General features: G+C 47.5%; 1 protein-coding gene across 4 annotated transcripts in view; it reads left to right on the top strand.

The window, feature by feature from the left end:
* NRAP (nebulin related anchoring protein) overlaps positions 1 to 22,465 on the top strand; it is a 79,004-nt gene that overhangs the window by 31,541 nt on the left and 24,998 nt on the right. For all 4 annotated transcript variants that reach the window (XM_047760024.1, XM_047760022.1, XM_047760023.1 and 1 more), the window contains 13 exons: positions 1,979 to 2,086; positions 2,340 to 2,441; positions 4,297 to 4,494; positions 5,075 to 5,179; positions 7,583 to 7,681; positions 9,059 to 9,163; positions 10,259 to 10,366; positions 12,725 to 13,036; positions 14,433 to 14,537; positions 17,433 to 17,531; positions 19,182 to 19,286; positions 19,988 to 20,095; positions 20,638 to 20,751. In XM_047760024.1, the coding sequence (XP_047615980.1) occupies positions 1,979 to 2,086; positions 2,340 to 2,441; positions 4,297 to 4,494; positions 5,075 to 5,179; positions 7,583 to 7,681; positions 9,059 to 9,163; positions 10,259 to 10,366; positions 12,725 to 13,036; positions 14,433 to 14,537; positions 17,433 to 17,531; positions 19,182 to 19,286; positions 19,988 to 20,095; positions 20,638 to 20,751 (1,668 nt within the window). The remainder of the gene's footprint in view (positions 1 to 1,978; positions 2,087 to 2,339; positions 2,442 to 4,296; positions 4,495 to 5,074; positions 5,180 to 7,582; positions 7,682 to 9,058; positions 9,164 to 10,258; positions 10,367 to 12,724; positions 13,037 to 14,432; positions 14,538 to 17,432; positions 17,532 to 19,181; positions 19,287 to 19,987; positions 20,096 to 20,637; positions 20,752 to 22,465) is intronic.

Below are 22,465 nucleotides of genomic sequence, written 5' to 3'. Positions count from 1 at the left end.
GCTGGCCCAGCACACAGGGACCGGGGACTCTTGTGTCCATGGAGAGCTAGCTCCTCAGAGACATCCATCATGTTAGAGTTTGGCATGCTGCTGTCTCACGGCATGTGGCAGTTCCCAGGGATAAATCAGTCACGACAATTGAATTCTCACTGTGTATGCACATGTGTGGTGTGTGCTGGAACACGCGCCTTCGTCATCCCCATCCTGATGACATCTAGCTGGTGCTTTGCTGTGTGAGTAGAATTTAAGTTTTAAGAAGACCAATCTTTTTTTTAATTTTATGATTTTTATTCTTTCTATCATAGTTGATTTACAGTGTTTGGTCAATTTCTACCGTACAGCAAAGTGACCCAGTCATAGGTATATACATACATTCTTTTTCTCACATTATCCTCCATCATGGTCCATCACAAGTGACTGGATATAGTTCCCTGTGCTATACAGCAGGATCTCATTGCTTATCTGCCCCAAATGCAATAGTTTGCATCTATTAACCCCTGACTCCCAGTCCATCCCACTCCCTCCCCTTCCCCCTTGGTAACCACAAGTCTTTCCTCTAAGTCCATGAGTTTCTTTTCTGTGCATAGGTTTGTTTGTGCCGTATATTAGATTCCAGATATAAGTGAAATCACATGGTATTTGTGTTTTTCTGACTTATTTCACTTAGTATGAGAGACTCTAGTTCCATCCGTGTTGCTGCAAATGTCATTGTTTCATTCTTTTTTATGGCTGAGTAGTATTCCATTGTTTATATATACCACATTGTCTTAGTCCATTCATAAAAGACCAGTCTTAATCACCAGATTCTTCCAGGAGTCACAAGTGGGCTGTGATTAGGCTTTTCATTCTAGATGGGACTTGTAAGGCAGGAGAATTTAAAAAGTGACTACCTCGGGAAGGGGAGAGATAGATTAGGAGTTTGGGATTAACATATACACACTACTGTATATGGGATGGGTAAACAATAGGGACCTACTGCACAGCACAGAGAACTATACTCGATATCTTTTTTTTTTTTTTTCTTTCAGGGTGGCATGTGGCATGTGGAAATTCCCAGGCTAGGGGTCAAATCAGAGCTACAGCTGCCGGCCTACACCACAGCCACAGCAAGCCTCATCTGTGACATACACCACAGCTCATGGCAACACCGGATCCTTAACCCTCTGAGCAAGGCAAGGGATTGAACCCACATCCTCATGGATACTAGTTGGGTTCGTTACTACTGAGCCACAGTGGGAACTCCCTGGATATCTTATAATAACCTATAAGGGAAAAGAATATATAAGTATATACATATATATGTGTGTATAGCTAAATCACTTTGCTATACACTTGAAACTGGCACAGCATTGTAAATTAACTCTGCCTCCATTAAAAAATAGGTAAAAAAGAACTAACCTTTTCTGTGTGCTGGACACTAGGATAGGCCCTTTACACATGGAACTATTCAATATTATAATTCAATATTATAATAACCCCATGCAGATGTTTATTGTAGAGACATGGTGATGTGGGCTTTGGTATCAGATGGACAAAGAGAGTCAGGTGTTACCACCATGGCAGTAGTAATACCTTACGTCTGCATTGCACCTTACAAGCTTAGGATATCTGTTTGCCTGCATAAAATGTATCCTCACAGCCATCCTGAGACAGATAATATAATATTATTTTTGCAAGTGGTAAACTGAGGACTAAAGAGGTAAAGCAATTGGCCAGAGGTCACATGACCAGGAAACGACCATACTGGGATGAACGCATGGGTCTTCGCTTTGTCCTCATGACCCTATTCCCACTGCCCCTTGTGACCCCACAGCAATTAACTGTGTTCATCATTGCTGTTCTCACTTTGATCATAACAGCCAAGATTCTGGTCCATAAGCAGATGAAGCCACCAACTTTGTTCTTGAGTAAATTTCTGTTCAACTTCTGGCCAGACACTGGATAGCGACTGCCATTCACCTGTGCTTTTGTTTGTCAGGTTAAATACAAAGAAGGCTGGGAGAAGACAAAGGGGAAAGGATTTGAGATGAAGCTGGATGCCATGTCTCTGCTGGCCGCCAAAGCCTCCGGAGAGCTTGCTAGCAATGTAGGTTTCCTCTTGTTAACTCAGAAATGCATAAGAAATCGTTCCAGGAAAATGTCAGTGGTCCCGCAGCAAAAAATAATGACTGTTCACATTGTAAACGTCGTGGTACTTTAATCTTCTACTTCTACTGGGTTCGGGAAAAACTGGGAGGTGTTTTTTTCGGAATTGTTCCCCTTGCACTTGTTAAAACCACAGCCCCTGAGATGGCAAAGTTTCTCTCTCACTCACAGTCAACCTTCCTTTTTCTCTCAAGATTAAATACAAAGAAGAATATGAAAAAGCAAAAGGCAAAGTCCTGGGAACTACAGACACCAGGCTTCTGCACTCCCTGCAGGTGGCCAAGATGAGCAGTGAGGTAAACTCTTTCCTATTCCGCAAGCCTTCATGTAGACTTGTGTCACTGGGAAAAGTTTTTCCCAGTCTGCTTACCCAAGACTTACTTTTTCCACTTCCACTTTCAATTTCTTTCCTGGCTTATGTGAAAAGTGCTGCCTGCCTCTTTATTTTACCAAAGGATGTTATTCTTTTAAAATAGATGAGAAGCATGTGGTCCCTAAGGGGTAACTGGCATCCACTGTTCAAGGTACAAAGGGTACCTTGAACCCATCTACTCATTCTGCACATGTTTACTGAACAGCTGCTCTGTGCAGGATACTGTGTCAGACACTGGGGCTGTAAGAACAAACAGCACATCACTGATTCCTCCCTGATGGAGCTTAGTTCTACTGGGAGAGTTAGACAGGAAGCACTTTATTTATTGTGCTGATGTCCTGGATGAGTCCTGTGGTCCAAATACATGGGGTATTCAAAATATTTAGCCAGTAACTAGGGCATCCAGACTCCAACCACTCAAAATGATGCTGCTTGTAAAGAACTGTAATGGCTGGAGAGTAACTTTGGTAGATGTCCCTCACCAAGAGTCTCTGGGAAGGAGAGTTCCACTGGACCGGTCAGACTTGGTTTCCAATCACATGTTCCCTGTCAATGCCAAACAGGCAAAAAGGAAACACGGGCATTGGCTTTCTGCTTTATGGTTGCCTGCTCTAAGTGTTGAGGCCAACTTATGCTGCTCCGATGGTGCAATCAGATGTAATTCCCCCATGAGTCATGGCTTGAATAGAATAAGAGAGTTGGCATCTGGGTCACCATTTTGGATGTGTCTGCAGATGGAGCCCTAGGATGCACATAGTCATGAAGTGTACAAAGACATTGTGAATTTGGCTTCAGTGTAGACAGAGAACAGCTTAGTATTTCATATTTGCAGTTGAAACAAATGGGGCCAAAAAAGATGGTCTTGCCCAAAGTTGTATAGTAGTCAGTAGTAGTGGAGGAGGAGGAGAGAATTAGACCCTAGAACTCTTACTTACTGGCACCATATTGCTTCTACTGTGCTGTCTTGCGTCACCATCACCCCATCACCACCACCATCACCCCATCACCACCACCATCACCCCATCACCACCACCATCATCCCATCACCATCACCACCATCCCCCCATCACCACCACCGTCACCCCATCACCACCACCACCATCACCCCATCACCACCACCGTCACCCCATCACCACCACCATCACCCCATCACCACCACCGTCACCCCATCACCACCACCACCATCACCCCATCACCACCACCACCATCACCCCATCACCACCACCACCACCATCATTCATCATCATCATCACTCCCATCCATCCTCACCCACATTATCACTAATAACTTTTATCAAGTGTTGGCTATATACCTTCCCTGTACTAAGTGGGTTTGGGCTATTATTTTGTTTACTTTTCACAATACCCCTTCAAAGATAATGATTCCTTGGAGAGGTGATGTGACTTTCCGGAGGTCATCTAGCTGGCAAAGGGCAAATTAGATTGGAACTCAAGCTTGTCTGACTCTGGAACTTGCCAAGCTTTGTAATTTTGCCTCTTAAAGCTTCTACAGAAACTATGGGCAGAGCTTTCTCTTCCTGCAACAACCTGGTAAAAAGCATTAGGAGGAATTCCTCCCAGAGACAAAATAGTGTGACACCTCAGTTCCCAGGTGCCACCACTGTACAGAGCCAGGACTTGGGTCACACCCTTCAGACAAACAGGTGGCATTGCCCAGCATGCCAATTCCCCATGGAAGCCTGGGCTTCTTTGCTGAATCTTTACATCACTCCTGTCAAGGCAGGCTTCAAGTAATATGCCTTGTTTTGGTGCATTCAGGTTGAATACAAGAAAGGCTTTGAGAAGAGTAAGACCCACTTTCACCTGCCCATGGACATGGTCAACATCAGGCATGCGAAGAAGGCCCAAGCTCTGGCCAGTGACCTTGACTACAGGAAAAAACTGCATGCATACACCGTGCTGCCTGAAGATATGAAGACTCTTTGGGCCAAGAAAGCTTACGGGCTCCAGAGTGAAGTGAGCCCTCACTCTTTGCTGATTCTCCCTTTGCCTCTCTTGAAACTGGATAGGGTGATGCTTTCAGAGGGTTTTTGAACATATGCATGAGTCTATTACATAACTGAGAGGACTGGGAAGAACTATTGGAGGTGTGCCGGGCCCAGGGAGGATGGCTGGGGAGGTAGAGAGAGAGAATCGAGACAGTGGAGACTAGAGGATGGAGGATTGGGACTCAGAGCTCTTTCAAAAGTCAAGATGTGTTGGTAATGGCGTGAGCAAGGAAGAAGCAAGTGTCCAAAGTGGTAAATAAGTCTGGGAAAGGTAGCAAGTTGGCAGCTAAGATCCTCAGTGGAAAAAGTCTGAAAAGCCCTCTTTTTGGTAAAGTGCTGGTGTTTCGGAGATCAGGTAGAACAGCCTCTTCTGATTCCAACGTGGGCCAGTGGCCTCACCCTCAAGCGGAGTTTTGCCCACTCTAAAAGAGATGGGGGCAGCTTTTCTATGGAGACGAAAACAGGAGCAATGATCTTCCTAACTCTCCTGTTAACTCTGCCCCAGCCACATCCACATGTCTGCTTAGAGCTTGGCTTTTCTCTTGCAGCTGCAGTACAAGGCCGACCTGGCCTGGATGAAAGGAGTCGGGTGGCTGACCGAGGGCAGTCTCAATCTGGAACAGGCCAAGAAGGCAGGACAGCTGGTCAGCGAGGTAACCTGAGCCCAGGCCCCCAGTTGCCAGTCCTTGTCAGCCCCAGTCACCACCGAGAGCAACCTTTCCTCCCCAGCCCCCAGGCTTATTTGGATTGAAACTCAGAGGAGCACTTCTTCCTTTTGCATGCACAGTACGCCCTAGACTAACTTTCCACACCCCAAAGCTTCCCTGGGAGGTATTTGTAAGAGGCCAACCAATTTACTTTGTGTAGTGGTTGCACCCAAAGCATAGATCAGACGGGTTGTAACACAGGTCTGTTTGCCCAGAGGAAATGTGTTTGTCATGTCTGATCCTTCTGGATCAGAGAACCTGGTGTTTGCAGGTCAGCACACTCCTTAAGGCTGTGCCTCAAACTCACTGCCGACTTTGGGCGAGTCACTCAACCCTTCCGATCTTCTTTCTCTGGTTTAAAAATGAGATGGTTGAGTAGGATGCTCTCCAAAGGGCCTGCGCCTCCGAGCCTATGCTTCTCTTCGCACTGTGTGGAGCTGGCTTTGGCAGCAGACAAAGGAGGACTTTTGAAGGGCATTTCATTTAGAGATGTGGCTATTTCAGGAACTGTTTGGGATCTTCAAAGGGGATTCTTATTTCAGTCCAGGAAGTCTGAGTCGGCATTTCTCTTGCATACGGTAATAATAGTGATAATAACAGCTGCCATTTATGGGCTGATAATAATTATGTAACCACTGCTGTCACTTACTGACAACTTTGAGTATATGATATACCTGTTGTTCCTTGGTTGCTCGCACTTATTATCTTTTGTGAGTAGATGCTATTATTCTATTCCTATCCCCATTTTATACATATGTGGAAGGTGAGACTAAGTCACACTCCAGTAAGTAGGGAAGCTGGGAGCCATACCTGGTATTTTGTGGTGCCCCAACACTTGGCCATTAAGCAATATCAGATCCCCAAAACTTATCTTATAATTTATCCTTCTTTTTGCACTGTACTCACCCTTCTCACAGACACAAACACACTTCAGGTTGGAGGGTACGAATAAGGAAAAGTAGAGAGAAGAGAATATCCTTGCGGGAACTTCTTTGAGACCAACCAAAATCCAAGTGGAATAAGCCAATCCCTATTCTTCTTGGATGGGGTGCAGTCAGGGGACCCAGCCAGCTCCCCCTTCCCCCTCGGAAAATCCTTGTCCTATCTCACTATCTGCACCTGCTAATTTTCAAGCTCCTCGAGGGCCAGGAAGCTATCAGTTCCTTTGCCTTTTTCATGTCTCTGCTGGGCCTCAGACAGGGTGGGTTCTTGGCTCCCAGTTAAGCATGTGTGATTTGACCAGCGCAGAGGCTGGCCCCAGGAATTTCCAACCACGGAAGGACAATGTGACTTCCTTCAATTATGTGGCAAAGGAGTTTTCCCATTCAACACACATGAGAAAGGAAAGTTACAAGTCACTTTGGAATATTTTTCCTAGAATTCTTTTTTTTTCCCAAACGGAGGACGTTTGGGATTTTCAATGTTCCAATCCCTATTTTGGGTGCGGTTGGTGTTGCCAGCCCTCTTGCTGACAGCGCCGGGGGCTCTGCTCATCTGATTCCCTCACCTCATGGAGCTTCAGCTGCCTTTCTCATCAACTCTGGCAACTCCAGGGGAAGGGCCAGAGGAACTAGCCTCTCAGAAGTACTCAAAGTCCCCCAGGTGGGGACAGAATGAGCACATTTGAAATTCTCCCAGTGACTTTGTGGCTGTGAGATAGGCACATGATGGGGACAAGCATTCAGTGATCTGGGGCACTGAGAACCGTGAGGGCAAATCCCACCTGGCCTCCCTCCTTTCAATTGTGGCTCCTGGTGTTTCCCTTTGTTAGAGCCAGTACTTCCCACATCATCCTGACCGCCCCATGAATAAGTCACAGTGGACATAGGGACCACTTATTCTGCCCGAGGACTCCACTGATGGAAAGCATGGCGTTGAAGCCTCCACACCACTGCGGTGAGGCAGCCTCTATCATTGTCCGCAGCGCGCAGTGCCAGCCCAAGTGGCTCAGGTGATTCAGTGATGTGCCCAAGGCGTGAAGCCAGAAAGAGGTAGGAGGAAGATTTGGACCTTGGGATTCATAGTATAAAGTCCAGGTTCCCTCCATCTCACGCTGCGGTGTCAGATCTAGATTTAAAGTAGATCCATCCCAGGGCACACAGGATTCGCTGAAGGGAAGTTCAAGTTGCCATTCAGTAGTAGCAACTAAAATGAGCTCACTGGGGCTTGTAGTCTCAGATCTGCGTGGTCCTCTTTAAACTGTAGAACCAGCTGGAGCATCCCACCCATCCCAGGGAAATGCTCGTATCACAGAAAGTGTGTGTGTGTGTGTGTGTGTGTGTGTGTACGCTTGTGTGTGATGGGGTAGGCCAGTCCTAATGCTACAGGGTCCCCTTTCTTTGGAAACAGAAAAACTACAGGCAGAGGGTGGATGAGCTGAAGTTCACCAGTGTAACCGATAGTTCGCAGATGGAGCACGCCAAGAGAAGCCAGGAGCTGCAGAGTGGGGTGAGTCCCGGGCTGCCCTTTTCCCACCAGGCTGCTATGTCATGGGCCTGGGAACCTCTGGGGACAGCAGAAGGTGCTGCCCAGACATGATCCAAGAACCAAAGAGCCTTCCCTTTGAATAGGCTGGACCCAGCTTTCCACAGGCTTCCAGGCCTCCCTGCCTCACCCACCACTCTTCTCCTCTGGTTGCTAGGGATAGAGGTCAACTGACATTCCTTTCCAGCTCTCTGTCTTGCCTAGTTCCTTATTGCTCCTTCTTCTCTCTCTCATCAAAGACCCTGTAATTCTGGAGCCAGTAGAGAATTGTCTTGGGAGGAGGACAACATTTGTGGGATGTTTGCATCTCATGCCCACTTGAGCTCAAAGATGGGAGATAAGACAATGAAACACTGGATAAGTTATTTACATGTTAGTGGTCAATAACCAAGCAGGTGTAGTTGTGACTGACCCTCTGGCCAGGACCTTTCTGGGTTTTCTTCCTAAAGGTCCAGGTGCACCTGCCAGGAAGGATGCCATCAACATAACTCAGTGCCTGCAGAAATCCACTGTGTGGAAACTCAAGTTGGGAGGGGAAGAGAGGGGAACAGAGAAAGAGCAGAAGTGGGAGTTCCCATCGCGGCGCAGTGGTTAACGAATCCGACTAGGAACCATGAGGTTGCTGGTTCGATCCCTGGCCTTGCTCAGTGGGTTAAGGGTCCAGTGTTGCCGTGAACTGTGGTGTAGGTTGCAGACGCGGCTCGGATCCCGCGTTGCTGTGGCTCTGGTGTAGGCTGGCAGCTACAGCTCCGATTAGACCCCTAGCCTGGGAACCTCCATATGCTGCGGGAGCTGTCCAAGAAATGGCAAAAAAGCCAAAAAAAAAAAAAGCAAACAGAAGTGACAGGTTCTCCACAGAGAAGATGTTCACTCATGTTTTTCAGTCATTGCTCACTTTCCAGGTGTCAGTACCTGTGGAGGCCTTAGGGTTTATTGTGGGATTCAGGAGACAGAAGATGCTTCTTCTTTTTCCCACCTGGGGTGTCTGTGCTCCTCTGAGCCCTCTGGTGGGTTGGGTTTGTTTGTTTGTTTGCCATGAACAGTATAGATGGGCACAGCCCAGGGAAGTCAATGCCTCCTTGAGGGAAAAGGAGTGAAAAAGGAAACCTTAGAGGGGTTCCCAGGTTGGTCCCTGGGCCACATTCTCCTCCCAGCCCCTCCCAGCTGCCCCTCTCCCATTGATAGCTTCTTCTGCCTTAAGCCTCATTTCCTGTATGCTGCCAGCCAGCATCTGGTCTGGTTGGCTTACAATGGACTTTCCATGCAAGACACGGAAGAACCGAGCAGTCAGCCACCTCCACCCCTGCCACCTGCTCCTGACCCAGTGCTCTCTTCCGACAGGTGGCCTACAGGGCTGGGAACGAGCAGTCCGTCCATCAGTACAGCATCAGCAAAGATGAGCCTCTCTTCCTGCAGGCCCGAGCCAATGCTGCCAATCTCAGCGAGGTACCACAAGAGGGAGTGGGCAGCCAGGGCTCTGCTCCCCTGTGTGTAGGTGCCTGGTCCACAGAACCTACCAGCCATATTGGTGTGCTGTGTAGACAGAGCCTGTATATACCTTGCTCTTGACCAGTGTTTTAGGGGGAAGGAAGGGTGGCCTTCTGTGGGAATGAGCTGGTGGGAGATTTGTGCCACTGATCATGTGATGGGATAGGAGGCAGTGGTTTTTCTGGGGTCAGAGTTGAAACAGTGTAAGAAGGAAGTGAATAAGAAACTCCCTGTTTGACCCTGGTTTCTAATACTCAACGGGTGTGCGACCTGGGGCAGTTTCTTTGCTCTTGGTTGTCACGTTAGTGAATGAGGGCTCTCCTGGTCCCTTCACACCGGGTTGTCTGGAGGAGGCTTCCATGCACTGATGTACAGAAAGCATTGGGAGGCCTGTGCACAGGGCAGCTCTTCCTTAGACACGAAAGCTTGCCTAGTCCCAACTTGCTTCTCTTCTTCTCAGGAGGGGCCTTTCCTGGCTCTTCCATTCAGCTCCCGGGTCTCTGGGGTCCTGATCCGAGTAATGGGTAGAGGGGAGAATTGGAGGGAGCCACAGAGGCTACATTGATTCATACACAGATGGAGGGGAGCCTTCAGAAGAAAGAACTTGAAGCCTGGAGGTGGGGGCAGGACAGGAAAGGAGAGGGGCAAGGAAAAGACCCTTGAGGACTAGAGTTTGGGCTTAGAGAGAGAAAGGGGTGCGGCTGGAGCAGCTGCTGGGCCGGGTGGGTGTGCAGACATCTCAGAAATGCTGCTGTGTGTTGTGCAATATTATCCCACCTGTGCATGTCATAAAGACTTCTGAGAAGACTCCTAGTATTTTCCAAGGCTTCTGGAGTTCAGTTTCTGCTTCTTTTGGCTAAAGCCCTGTGTGACAAGAGGGCTTAAGGGAGGAACAAGAAGGCCTGGCGGTGTTCAGGTAACAGGTTTCTTCTCTGGCTCTTGGGGCTTCTATGGAGAGATGTAACGGGTGTTTGCCTCCTGGAGAGGTCGTTACAGAGTCCAAGGGAAGCCCTCTCACATGCAGACCATCTCTTTTCTCCTAAATCCCCTTAGAAACTGTATAAGAGCAGCTGGGAAAATCAGAAGGCAAAAGGGTTTGAGCTGCGCCTTGACTCCTTGGCCTTCCTGGCAGCCAAAGCCAAGAGGGACCTGGCCAGTGAGGTGAGTCTGCCCCCAACTTGTACCTGACACCACAAATCCTGATACTGACATTTGGGAGCATCTGGACGAGTTTGGGTAGGCTCGTAATCTCTTTGAGCCTCAGGGCTCTAATCTGTAAAATGGGGCTAAACACGACTACCTCGCAGTGAGAGAATCGTGTAAATGTCTAGCACGCCACTTGCCACTCACTGGTTTTGTTAAGGGGTAACTGATTATCGGTGGCAGTAGCATGCATGGTAATCCCCATCAGTCATTTTACAATAAACTGATGCCAGAGATATCCCATGGCTTTCTAAGGATGTGGAGGCCTGCTGATGGTTAAGAGTGCAGGCTCTGGTGTTGGAGAGACTTGGCATAAAATCCCAGCCCCATTGCCTTCTAGCTTGTGACTTTGGGCAGGTTGTTTAACCTTTCAAAATCTCAGTTAACTCATGAGTAAATTGGTAAATGCAAAATGGTTATGAGGCAATGAAATGAATTGATGTGTGTTAAGTGTTCTGTAGTCCCCCTGCTGTGTGTTACGAGTCTGATGTGAGATAAGGAGCCTGGGCCAGAATGTAAGTCAAACTCTGCTTCCTTCATCGAGAAAGTCTTGCTTCCAAAAATTACTACACACACACACATATTCTATATCTATTGGGTGTGCATGTATATATATTATATATAGTACATATATACACAAAATACATATCCGTTAATGTATATAGGTATTAGCTGCATTGAACAGTGGCTTGGCAATATGGTTGATTTACATTATGACACAAGCCCCTTATCTCATCAACAAACCAGCACTTGTCTGCAGATGCACCTTGGGTGGCACAGATTTATACCATGCCTGGCTCATTGTAAGTGTTCGGTAAGTCAAGGTTGTCATTGCTGCTGTTGGCAGAGATGAGATTAGAGCCCAGGTCACAATGTGGAAGTGAGGCTGCACACCAGTATCCTGTGAGAGTTTTCAAAGCATGTCCATATTTACTCTTTCTTGGGATCCTTAGCACTCTTGGCCTAGCGTTTCTTTTTCAGGCCAGTGTGCTCCCTATTGTTTCCCATAAATCCTAAATATTTATATGTAACCCAGTTATAGTTAATTGGAGCTTCTTTCTGAAACAGCAGTTGTGTTTTAGATATTCCGTGTCTTTTTCCTTTTATGATGACTTTCTCTTTATAATATTATCCCTATGACCAAAAAAAGATTTTAACGTGGCTTTCATGAAAGCCAGGAGCCACTTTAAAATTGACCCAGATAGAGGAGTTCCCGCTGTGGTGCAGTGGGATTGGCAGCATCTCTGGAGTGCTGGGATGCAGGTTCGATCCCCCACCCGGCAGAGTGGGTCAAGGATCCTGCATTGCCACAGTAGGTTGCAGCTCTGGCTCAGATCTGATCCCTGGCCTTGGAGCTCCATATGCCGTGGGTTGGCCAAAAAAGAAAATTAAAAAAAAAAAATCAACCCAGATAAAGTAATCTCAAGTAATATAGAGACAAGACGGAATTTCAGGAGGAAATAGGAAGAAGACGGTTTTATAGCTGAGCTTTCTGGCAGCCAAGACAACAAGGGAAATGAATAGTAATATTTTTTTACACAGTTTTTGAACATTTATTTTTTTGTTTACTTCCCTGAATAACAGGTAGCCAAGCTATAACCATTCACATTCAAAAGCATCCATAAACCTATCTCTTTTTTTTACTCAATTAATTTTATTACATTTATAGTTGTACAGTGATCATCACAACCCAATTTTATAGCATTTCCATCCCAAACCCCAGCGCATCCCCCGCCTCCAGCCTGTCTTCTTTGGAACTATAAGTTTTTCAGACTCTGCGAGTCAGTGTCTGTTCTCCAAATAAGTTCAATGTATCTTTTTTTTAGATTCCACATGTAAGTGATGGCATATGACATTGGTGTCTCACTGTCTATCTTCACTTAAGATGATAATTTCTAGGTTCAATCCATGTTGCTGCAAATGCCATAATTTCTTTCCTTTTGATGGCTGAGTAGTATATTCCATTGTGTGTATGTACCACATCTTCTTTATCCACTCCTCTGTCGATGGACATTTAGGTTGTTTCCATGTCTTGGCTATTGTATCTAATAGTAATGCAATGAACATTGGAGTACATGTACCTTTTCCAGTCATGGTTTTCTCTGGAGTAGTAATATTTAATTTCACTGTTGGATGAAAGGAAATACATCAGTTGTTCAAAGGAGACAAATGTTTTATGACACCAATTCTAGCAGTGTCATACTAGTGTCTAGTGTCCTGTGGCTTTAACTTTCACGCGTGCCTTGATACTTAATTCCTCTAGGAGATGCTAATGTCCCCCCCCCCACCCACCGCCCCTCTCTCCCTGTCCTCTAGGTGAAGTACAAGGAGAACTATGAGAGGTCCAGAGGGAAGCTCATCGGGGCTCAGTGTGCCCAGGGGGATTCGCACATGAGCCACTCGCTGCAAATGTCCAAGCTGCAGAGTGAACTGGAGTACAAGAAGGGATTTGAGGACACCAAGTCCCAGTGCCACGTCCCACTGGACATGATCCACCTTGTGCACGCCCGCCAGGCTCAGCACTTAGCCACAGACATAGGCTACAAGACAGCATCCCATCAGTTTACAGCTCTGCCCACAGACATGAAGGTGGAATGGGCCAAGAAGGCTTACGGTTTACAGAGTGATGTAAGCTCTGTGTGTGTGTGTGTGTGTGTGTGTGTGTGTGTGTGTGTGTGTGTGTGTTGGTGCAAGGCTTTTCCCAAACCCTTCAGGACATAGTTTATGCTTTGGGATACCTGTTTCTGATCCCTAAGTGGAAACATTTTCTCTTCCTAGTGTTTTAACTTTTATTCAAACTATGCCCACTTTCAATCTTATACTACCAAAAGGAAAATCATACAGCTATTTTTCTCTTCTCGGAATTCTGATCCACCTCGGTTTCTTTTTCTTGCTGAGCTGTTGGGGAGTAGCATGTATTTGTGACATTCTTTTTTCTTTTTTTTTTTCTTTTTAGGGCCGTACTTGTGGCATTTTGGATGTTCCCAGTCTAGGGGTCGAATCATAGGCAGCTGCCAGCCTATGCCACAGCCATAGCAGCACCAAATCCAAGCAGCAGCTCATAGCAGTGCCAGATCCTTAACCCACTGAGCAGGCCCAGGGATGGAACCCGCTTCCTCGTGGATCCTGGTGGGGTTCGCTATCTCTGAGCCACAACGGGAACTCCCATTTGTGACATTCTTAACTGTGGCCCACTGTGGGAGAACAGCCCTGGTTACTCCTTCCAACGTCGGTTGTGCCGATTTTAGAACGGGCAGCTTGCTGATCGTCAACAACCCTCTCCCGTTTCTCCATATCTTCCCCACCTGCTTCTGTCTGCGTTTGTCTTTGGTTGACTCTGTGGGAGAAGGTGGGTGACCTGAAAGGGCAGGTCAGCAGCAGCCAGACTGTCAACACGCACGGGTGGGATGGGGGCTGCGCAGACACACCCTGTCAGGTGGGGGTCTTCTGGATGGATGGAGAGGCGATACGCGAGTTTTAGGGAAGTGTCCATTTAAATGGCCTTCCATTAAAACTACTCCTTCAAGACAAGGAAGGAAATGAGAACTACCCCCCGCCCGGCACAGAGGTTCCTTAGAAGGATGCCTTGGATGCCTTGTGAAATTCCCTCAACCAGCTCCCTGCCTGCGTTCCGTTGTGAATTCTCATTTTCTTCTCCCCCTGCATGTCATTTTAAACAAGAAGCCAGGGAAAGCAGACAATGCGGATGCGCTTCTTCCCGAGGTAGAGGCGGGTCTGTAATGAGGGGCCGGGGCCCCTCCGATCCTCCCCCAGTCCCCCAGGAGTGCCGGGCGGGGCCAAGGCCGCCAGCCGCAGGTTGGCTCCAATTAAGGGGGAAATTAATTTACATTTTGGAGCCCTACCTGTGACTGTGCAGAAATGGATAAGACAAAAGCGGCATCTAATTTGACTCAGCTGGCACCAAGGCGACTTTGGGGAGCCAGTAATAGCCCTTTCAACGTCTGCACACCAACAATGACCTGCCTTTTTTTTTTTTTTTTTTCCGCCCTTTCTCCTTTGTCAGAACCAATACAGGGCAGATAGGAAGTGGATGAAAGGCACGGGCTGGGTCGCCACCGGGTCATTAAATGTGGAGCAGGCGAAGAAGGCAGGAGAACTCATTAGCGAGGTGAGATTCCTTGACAGCGTGTGGCAGGCCTGGCTGCATTAGGCGTGCGGCATTTCTGTATAAAATTAAAATAATTTCCACTCAAAAGGCAAAGAAAAAGGCGAAGCTACATGAAAGGCCTCCAAATCCAGACTAGGGCTGGTAATTAGAGGGAAACCACATACCAAACACACCCCAGTAGGGGCCCAGAGTGCCCCGGCAAAAACAAAGTGGGTGACAAATGATATTATGAAAAATAATGACAATCAAATGGAGCTCAATTGCTCCCCACCAACTTACCTGTTTAATGAAGCAACACGGGAGAGATGATGAAAAGATACATTTATTGCACCCAGAAAGCCCTTTCGTGACTTGCTGCACATTTTCCCCCTCTTTCTTTCCGCGGCAGTGTAAACAGTTTTTGAATATTCACATGGTGTCAAACACGTGACAGGGCTCTTTTTTGTTGGAGGGGCTCACTTCTGTTTCTGTCTCACTCTTGTCTACCTACCTGTAGCCACCCCAGCTGGACCCGAAGGCATCGTGGCTTCTAAAAGAAGCTTTTTCCTTACATTGTTAGGACAATGTCCTTGAGCAGACCTTTCAGAGAATAGAAAAAGGATATAGATGATAGATAGATGGATAGAAATAAATACCTGGGTCACTTTGATGGACAGCACAAATCGACAAAACCTTGTAAATCAACTAAGTATAAAAAAAATTAAAAAAGAAAAAAAGACTAGATCAGGTTTCTCAACCCTGGCCCCTTGGCCACATTGACAGTTCTTTCTTGTGGGGCTGTCCTGGGCCATATTGGATGTTCGCCAGCATCCTGCCTTTCCACCCAGGATGCTAGTGGCACCCTTTCCCCGTCATGATGACCAGATATGGCTCCAGATACTGCAGCGTGGAGGAGAGCCACTGGGTTGGACGCCTCAGGGAATCGTCGATGTCTCCTGCTGCCAAGGAGGCTGCATACCTGGCACAACCCAGATCTACTCAGTCATGTCTGTTTGGGGAGGGACTTGCTTAGAAGGCAAGTGAGCATTTGTTTAGTGGCCCCCAGAGCAGCTGTTGGTTCTGCACTTTTCTGGTATGAGAGGAGAGACCATAATGGCTGTGGCTCCAGAAGATGTCAGCCTTGTAATGAGCAACCTGGGGCCATGTTTTGGTCCCAGGGCCTCCTAAATGTGTGATTAAAACAGAAGGACACCTGTGATGTAACGCCACCTGCCTAGCACTGATATTTTCCCACGAGAGAGCATTCTCGTTACCTGTCATGTCACACTGCTGATTTCAAAAGGGGCCTCGTTCTGATTGGCCTAATTTCGAGGCATGTTAGTCAACATTCAAGGCTTAGAAGACGCTGGGAGTTCTGTGGAGACTCTGTTATCCTAAGTGGTTCAGTCTCATTAAACCCTCCTAGAAGGATGAGCATGAGAAACTTTTAGAGGAAACATTTAAAGTTGAAAGTTCATGATCCCAAACTCTCAATATTGAGCTCCCTCATCAAATAAAGACCACTGTACACATCATGTAGACTCGAAATGATTCCTTCACGCATCCAAATCTGGCAGCCAAGGGACCTTTTTGGAACCATGTTTTTCCCACAGTGGTCTTAATGTGTCACTGCATTTTGCACACTTCCTCAACCAGTGTGTGTACCTTTTGTGCTTTGTACCTGTCCTCAAACTTCAGGGAGGCAAGACATCTTTCAGCAACTCTTCCCAACCATCTCATTCCAGTTTGGCACATTTCCAATTTAGTGTCAAAATGGGTTGACCTTTTAATTCTCAGACAGAACGCCAGGCCTTGTTGAAAGAGCCACACCTAGCATTTAAAGCAGGAGTTAGCAAATCTTTTTTTGTGAAGGACCTGATGGTAAATATTCTTGGCTTTGTGAGCCACACCACTTCTGTTGCATCTACTGACCTCTGCTATTGTAGCGTGATGCAGCCATAGACAGTACGTAAGTGAATGAACACGACTGTGTTCTAATAAAACTTTATTTACAGAAACAATTGCTGGCCAAATTCTGCTGGATACTGAACTGTGTCTTCTTAAGACAACTCAGTATACAAAAATCCAACCCAAGAAATAAGAAAGTATTTCTGAAATAGATGTTTGGAGAAAAGATATACTTCATAATCCCATTAGGATAGCAGTTGGTCTAGTCTCCTGGAAATGTGCTTTGATTTAAAAGGAAAGCAAACAAGATAAGACAGGAATTAATTTAAGCATGATTTTTAGAATACTTCAAAATTGAGTATCTGAGAATTTGCCGCATTTGAATTTCTCGTAATTTTTTCGTCTATTTTAGTCTCTCTCAAATTGGATGATGACTCCTTTCAATAAGAGCACCTTTTTTCTTCTTATTAGAATATTTTAAAGAATGACTTTAAAGCATATGTTAACTGAACCATTTTCTAAAGTCACTGGATAGTGTATGGTCACTGAGTGTTAAATGCAAGGGGTTTTGACTGTGATAAGCTCTGTCAAGTTCTTTTGTGAGAGGAAAACAGAAAGCTTCAATTGATAAAGCTAACTATGAATGTTCTTTCTTGCTTGGGAGACCCAAACTAAGATCTGTAAACAACTGGGAGACAGTATTTGTAGGCCGTAAAAAGAATCCTTTTCTAATAAGTGTGTATCCTCCAGTATTTTAGTGGTCTAACCTAATTTGGAGATGTTTTCTTTGCACCAGGTAGAAATACTTTAATGTTAATTGACATGAGGTTATTCTTAAATTGAAACAAATATTAACCTGAAGGCACTGAGGATATAAAGATGGAGGAAGCCGAATAATAATTATGTTCACAAATTCACTCTAATCTCAAGCAACCTATGATTTTCTCTTTCAAATGGCATGAAAGAGCAGCACAAAATTCACAGCTTTGATCTTTTTCTGCTCAACAGAAGAAGTACCGTCAGCATCCAGATGCTTTGAAGTTTACCAGTATTAAAGACACTCCGGAGATGGTCCAGGCCAGAATTAGTTATACCCAAGCAGTGGATGTAAGCGATAATGTATATACATTATGACTCTAAGAGTGGGCTCTTCTTTCAACCCTGCGATTGAAGCTGAGGGGTTCTTGGCTTGCTCCTTCTGTTGTTCTAAGGATGAAGGAGCTTCTTATCCTTTGCTGAGGCACACCTTAGCGGGGGGTGCTTCCTCATTAGGATGCAAATGGGGTGTTACCGCTGCTCTTAGGAAGCCAAGTGGGGCACCCACCCCACTGCCCCGTGCTCTCTTTCCCTCCCATTTGCATGTCACCAGGAACTGTGCATGGTGCACATCCTTTCCCCTCTCTCTCCTCTTGTTTTGTAGCCGTGTTTTCAGAAATGGGATGTTGGGGCAAAATTCTTGGTGATTGGAATCCTTAGGGATTGGAATGTTTAGGCTCCTTGGGACCCATGGCAGGAATTCTGCTTTCTGAACTCCCCCCAAAACTTTGAAAATGATTTGGGTCTGATTTACATGCATTAGACTAACTTCCAAGCCATTTCCCAATACTCCCTTTATAAAGTGAAATCAAGAGATGGCCTTTTGCCTCTCAGCACAGAGTTCTTTGGAGACTAGATGTAATGATGAGGTCCTATAAAAATCCACCTTAGGTAGGACATGGGTTAGCCCTGTGTGGCTGACTCTACTGAGAGGGGCTTCATCGTGCAGGGCATACATGCCTTTTAAATATCTTCAGACCATTCAACTTGCCACGATCCCTCGTGGAAATTGACGAACCTTGATGGGGAGGGTTTCAAAATTGTCACCCTTGCTTCCCAGCTGAACAAATTTTTCCTGCTGTGCCTTGTTCGACAGGCATGCTGAGGTGGCCTGAGTGCCTGGCAGAATCTGCTACGGGATGATTTAGAAAGTATGGGTTTGGGAGTTTATAATTTCTTAACAATCAGCTCAGCAGCAGCAAATTGCTTTCTGAGATTCTGAGATACAGGCTCACACAAGAACTTTTGCATGGAAAAAAAAAAGCCCAATACCTGCTTTTTCCTTATCCTGTCCAACTCTAGGGGGCACTGCTGTGATACGTAGAAACTTGGACACGTCTAATAAGAGTGGGGATGGAAAAGCCTGGTTTAGAAACTCTCTCTGGTGGCGGGTGCCAACTCCATGTGGTCATTGCTAACTACAAGAATTATCATAGGTCCAAACCAGAGTTCTGGGTGAACAGCACCCCAGATGCACTCAGGATGTGTTTAATAGCACGAGAATCCTTGAGATGCAAGGAGAGTGGGGTAGGGATGGAAATAGGTCCATGGGAACATCTCACCTGTGGAAGAGCCGTCTTCTCTTGTGCCTGCTGAATTTGGATGCCCTCTCCTAGCTTGTAGTTAATAACAACATTGCTAGATGTTAACCAGACCTCACTTTCTCTTTTGACACCCATCTCAGCAGCTGCAAGTGGAGTGTTAACTGAGAGGGAGGTTTCAGCCCGTCATGTTCCCAGCTGGGAAGTAGCACTGGGGAGGGCATGAGGCGAGGGTCACTGAGCTAGCTGTGCCATCCACGTGGAGGCAGGGTGCTGAGATCCTGTCTCTACGTGGAGGTGGCAGCTGCAGCACCCTTGTCTCCTGGGGTGTAACTTGGCTGATGGCTTGCGGGAGTGGGGAGGCTTCTGGGCTTAATGCAAAACCTCTCTCCATCCACAGAGGTTATACAGGGAACAAGGAGAAAACATAAAGCATCATTACACGCAGACCGCCGACCTCCCTGAAGTCCTGCTGGCCAAGCTGAATGCCATGAATATCAGCGAGGTGAGGCCAGTGGAGGGGGTGCTGGTTTTAATTATCCCAGGAGACCTGGGTCCTTCGTGGTTGCACTGCATCCCCTGCTCCCACACTTGGTTTAATGCTCTGCTGTCACCAGCTTGAAGTTTGTGAGATTTTTAAACCAGGGGCTCCACGATTTCCTTTGCATCGGGACCTGCAAATTATGTAGCTGTCCCCACGGAAGAATCAAACTCAGTGCAAAAGGACGAAACTAGGAAAACTTCCTCAGTGCAAAGGGCATGTGTACTGAGAGGCTGGGGTAATGGAACATCAGAATATAAGTAAGGACATCCTGTGAAGAGAGATTTGGGAGATTTCATCCTTCCCATCCAAACCCCTATCAGCCCCGCTTCCCTGTTCTTTGCTACAGACAGTCGAGTCCCCTTTGTTCTCCATCAAGAGCTATGCGCCTAAGCCTTATGCCTCCTTCTTCCAATCACCTTGCTGCTCAGCGCACCCTGGTTCTGACGCCAAAGCTCTTGCTTTTGAAAGCCCGCCCCCTTCTCTCCGCCAAGGATGGCCATAAGGCAGGATCCAACTCAGCTGGGTTTTGCTAAGCCACAGTGGTCTCTCACTCCAGCTGGGGCAAGACACTCCACTAAAAAGCCGATTCTGGTTTCCCTAACGGGCGTTAGGAAACTACCAGGCCCCAGGAAGGTCCTCACTGGTGCACATCTTCCCAACAGACACGCTACAAAGAATCCTGGAGCAAACTTCGCGACGGCGGCTATAAATTGAGATTGGATGCCATCCCATTCCAGGCAGCAAAGGCTTCCGCTGAAATCGTCAGTGATGTGAGCCTCCACCTCCATGGCCGTGACCGTGTTTCATAACCCGCCAATTTCCGTTCCTTTTGCCCCTAACCCCTGCCTTCTTTTGCCTGTGGATAATATCCTCTCCTCTCCCAACTGGCTGTGTCAGGGCAATCAGATAATGACCAGTGAGAAAGAACCTGCCTTACGACAACAAAAAATCCCCTGGCCAGGGTACAAAGCCGACGCTGGACTGTAAATATGGGCCCCGGGCAGATGAAACGCACCCTCCACCACGCGCTTTCCTAAAGCAAGTCCACGTGAAGAGCCTGTTAACAATGCGCCCACCTTCCTCCAGCCTGGGCCGCCCAAGCACTCACGCGTCCTGCCATTTCATATCCCAGCCCTTTAGTCATTGGGAGGCTTGCATATGAAAGAATAGGCCTTTTGACGACTCCCGCGCCTTTTCTTTTAACTCACCCAGTTACTGTCAAAAGAACAAAACACGTTTGCCCAATACCCACCTCTTCCATTCCGTGTCCCTTGTCCCCGAGCTGTGACTCTCCCACTCTCTTTCCCTTTAGTATAAATACAAAGAGGCATTTGAGAAAATGAAAGGGCAGATGCTCGGCTCCCGGAGCTTGGAAGACGATATCAGCCTTGCGCATTCCGTGTACGCCAGCTCGCTGCAGAGCCAAGTAAGTGGCAGAGGAGGCCTCGGAGCTGGGGCCTCCCCACCTAACCATGCACAGCCAACCGAGGTCACGTGACCTTGTAATTAGGGGTATGGGCTCTGTCCTAACCAGCTAGGTGGTGGGGTCGGGTCCCTTGGCCCCTCGGTCAAGTGAGAAGCTGGACTAGGTTGACCTCTCAGCTCCCTTCTGGGCTGAGCAGTCTGTGATTTGGACCAGTGGCCACAAATGGGTCTGCAGGGCAAATTAATCGCAAACTTTTACTGATGAAAATTTTTACATAAAAGTTTTAGACTTCTGTGCAGAAGCCGGGCCTGGATTCCTCAAGGCTACCACTGGAGTTGATTCCCGAGAGCTCCATTTAGAAAGGATCTCGGGAGTTCCCATCGTGGCGCAGTGGTTAACGAATCTGACTAGGAACCATGAGGTTGCGGGTTCGATCCCTGCCCTTGCTCAGTGGGTTAACGATCCGGCGGTGCCGTGAGCTGTGGTGTAGGTCGCAGACGCGGCTCGGATCCCGCGTTGCTGTGGCTCTGGCGTAGGCTGGCGGCTACAGCTCCGATTCGACCCCTAGCCTGGGAACCTCCCATATGCTGCAGGAGCGGCCCAAGAAATGGCAAAAAGACAAAAAAAGAAAAAAAAAAGAAAAAAAGAAAGGAGCTCTGCTCTCCTGATCATCCAGCCAACCCTCTCCTCCCCCACTTCCTGCTGCTCCCTGTCTGGCTCCCGAGGCATCTGGGTTTGACCCCTTGATTCTGAGCCTCTGGATACTGGCACGTGTGTGTGTGTGTGTGTGTGTGTGAGAGAGAGAGAGAGCACCGAATCCTAACCACTAGACCGCCAGGCAGCATCACATGTGTGTATATGGTATCTCCTCACACACGTGTGATTGGCTAATGGCCATGACAAAGTCTAACACGGGTCCAGCACGTAGCAGAGGACTAAACCCTTTTACGTTTATCTCATCATCACCATGTCTCTTGGAACATCGCTTGTTGTCCCTGGGTTACGGACAAGGAAACCTAGATGCCGATTGTCTCAATCCCCTGCCCAAGGTCAGCTAAGACGGGGCAGAGCTAGGCATGGGGCCAGCTCTACACAGTTTCTTTCCACAATTTCATAGGTTCTCTGCCATTTTGTTTTCTGCCTTGGTTTCCCTGTTTCTAGCATTTCTTTCCCCTTTCTCGACTGGGGTGCTGACCCAAGAGTGTGAGATCGGTGGAGCAGGGGAGGATGAGCAGAGGTGGGGGTGGGAGGTTAGGGAGGAGTGGCTGGAGCTCGGAAGGCAATGGGAAGAGGGAGGAGGCAGAGGTAGCAATGATGAGCTTCGTGGATCTTCAGGTAGCTCCTTCCGAAGACGGCAGTGCAGCTTGAGGTCTGGAAGGGGCCCTGCCCTTCCTCTCCCAGGATGCACGTGGGGCTCTTGGGAAATACCCATCCCTCAGACGCATCCACCACTGCTCCCGGCTCCCAGCTTTCCTAGGATGTCATGTGAGGCTTGAAGAAGCCCTCCATCAGCGTGCATGAGAGGAGAACCCCTGCTGTCTAAGCACTGGGCTTGAGAGGGTGATGGGGAGAGACTATGGGGAGAAGGAGGCAGGTCCACCATGCATCTTCTTGCCTCTGGATGATGGGAAGATCCAAAGACCTAAGCAAGGGAACTGCTGAGGTTCTGTCTGTCCTTTGAGCTTCTGTGTTTTCAAGTAGGGGGACCCCAGGC

This window comes from Phacochoerus africanus, chromosome 15 (assembly GCF_016906955.1).
Source record: "Phacochoerus africanus isolate WHEZ1 chromosome 15, ROS_Pafr_v1, whole genome shotgun sequence".
Taxonomy (NCBI): Eukaryota; Metazoa; Chordata; class Mammalia; order Artiodactyla; family Suidae; genus Phacochoerus; species Phacochoerus africanus.
This window is presented reverse-complemented; position numbering and strand designations above follow the sequence as displayed.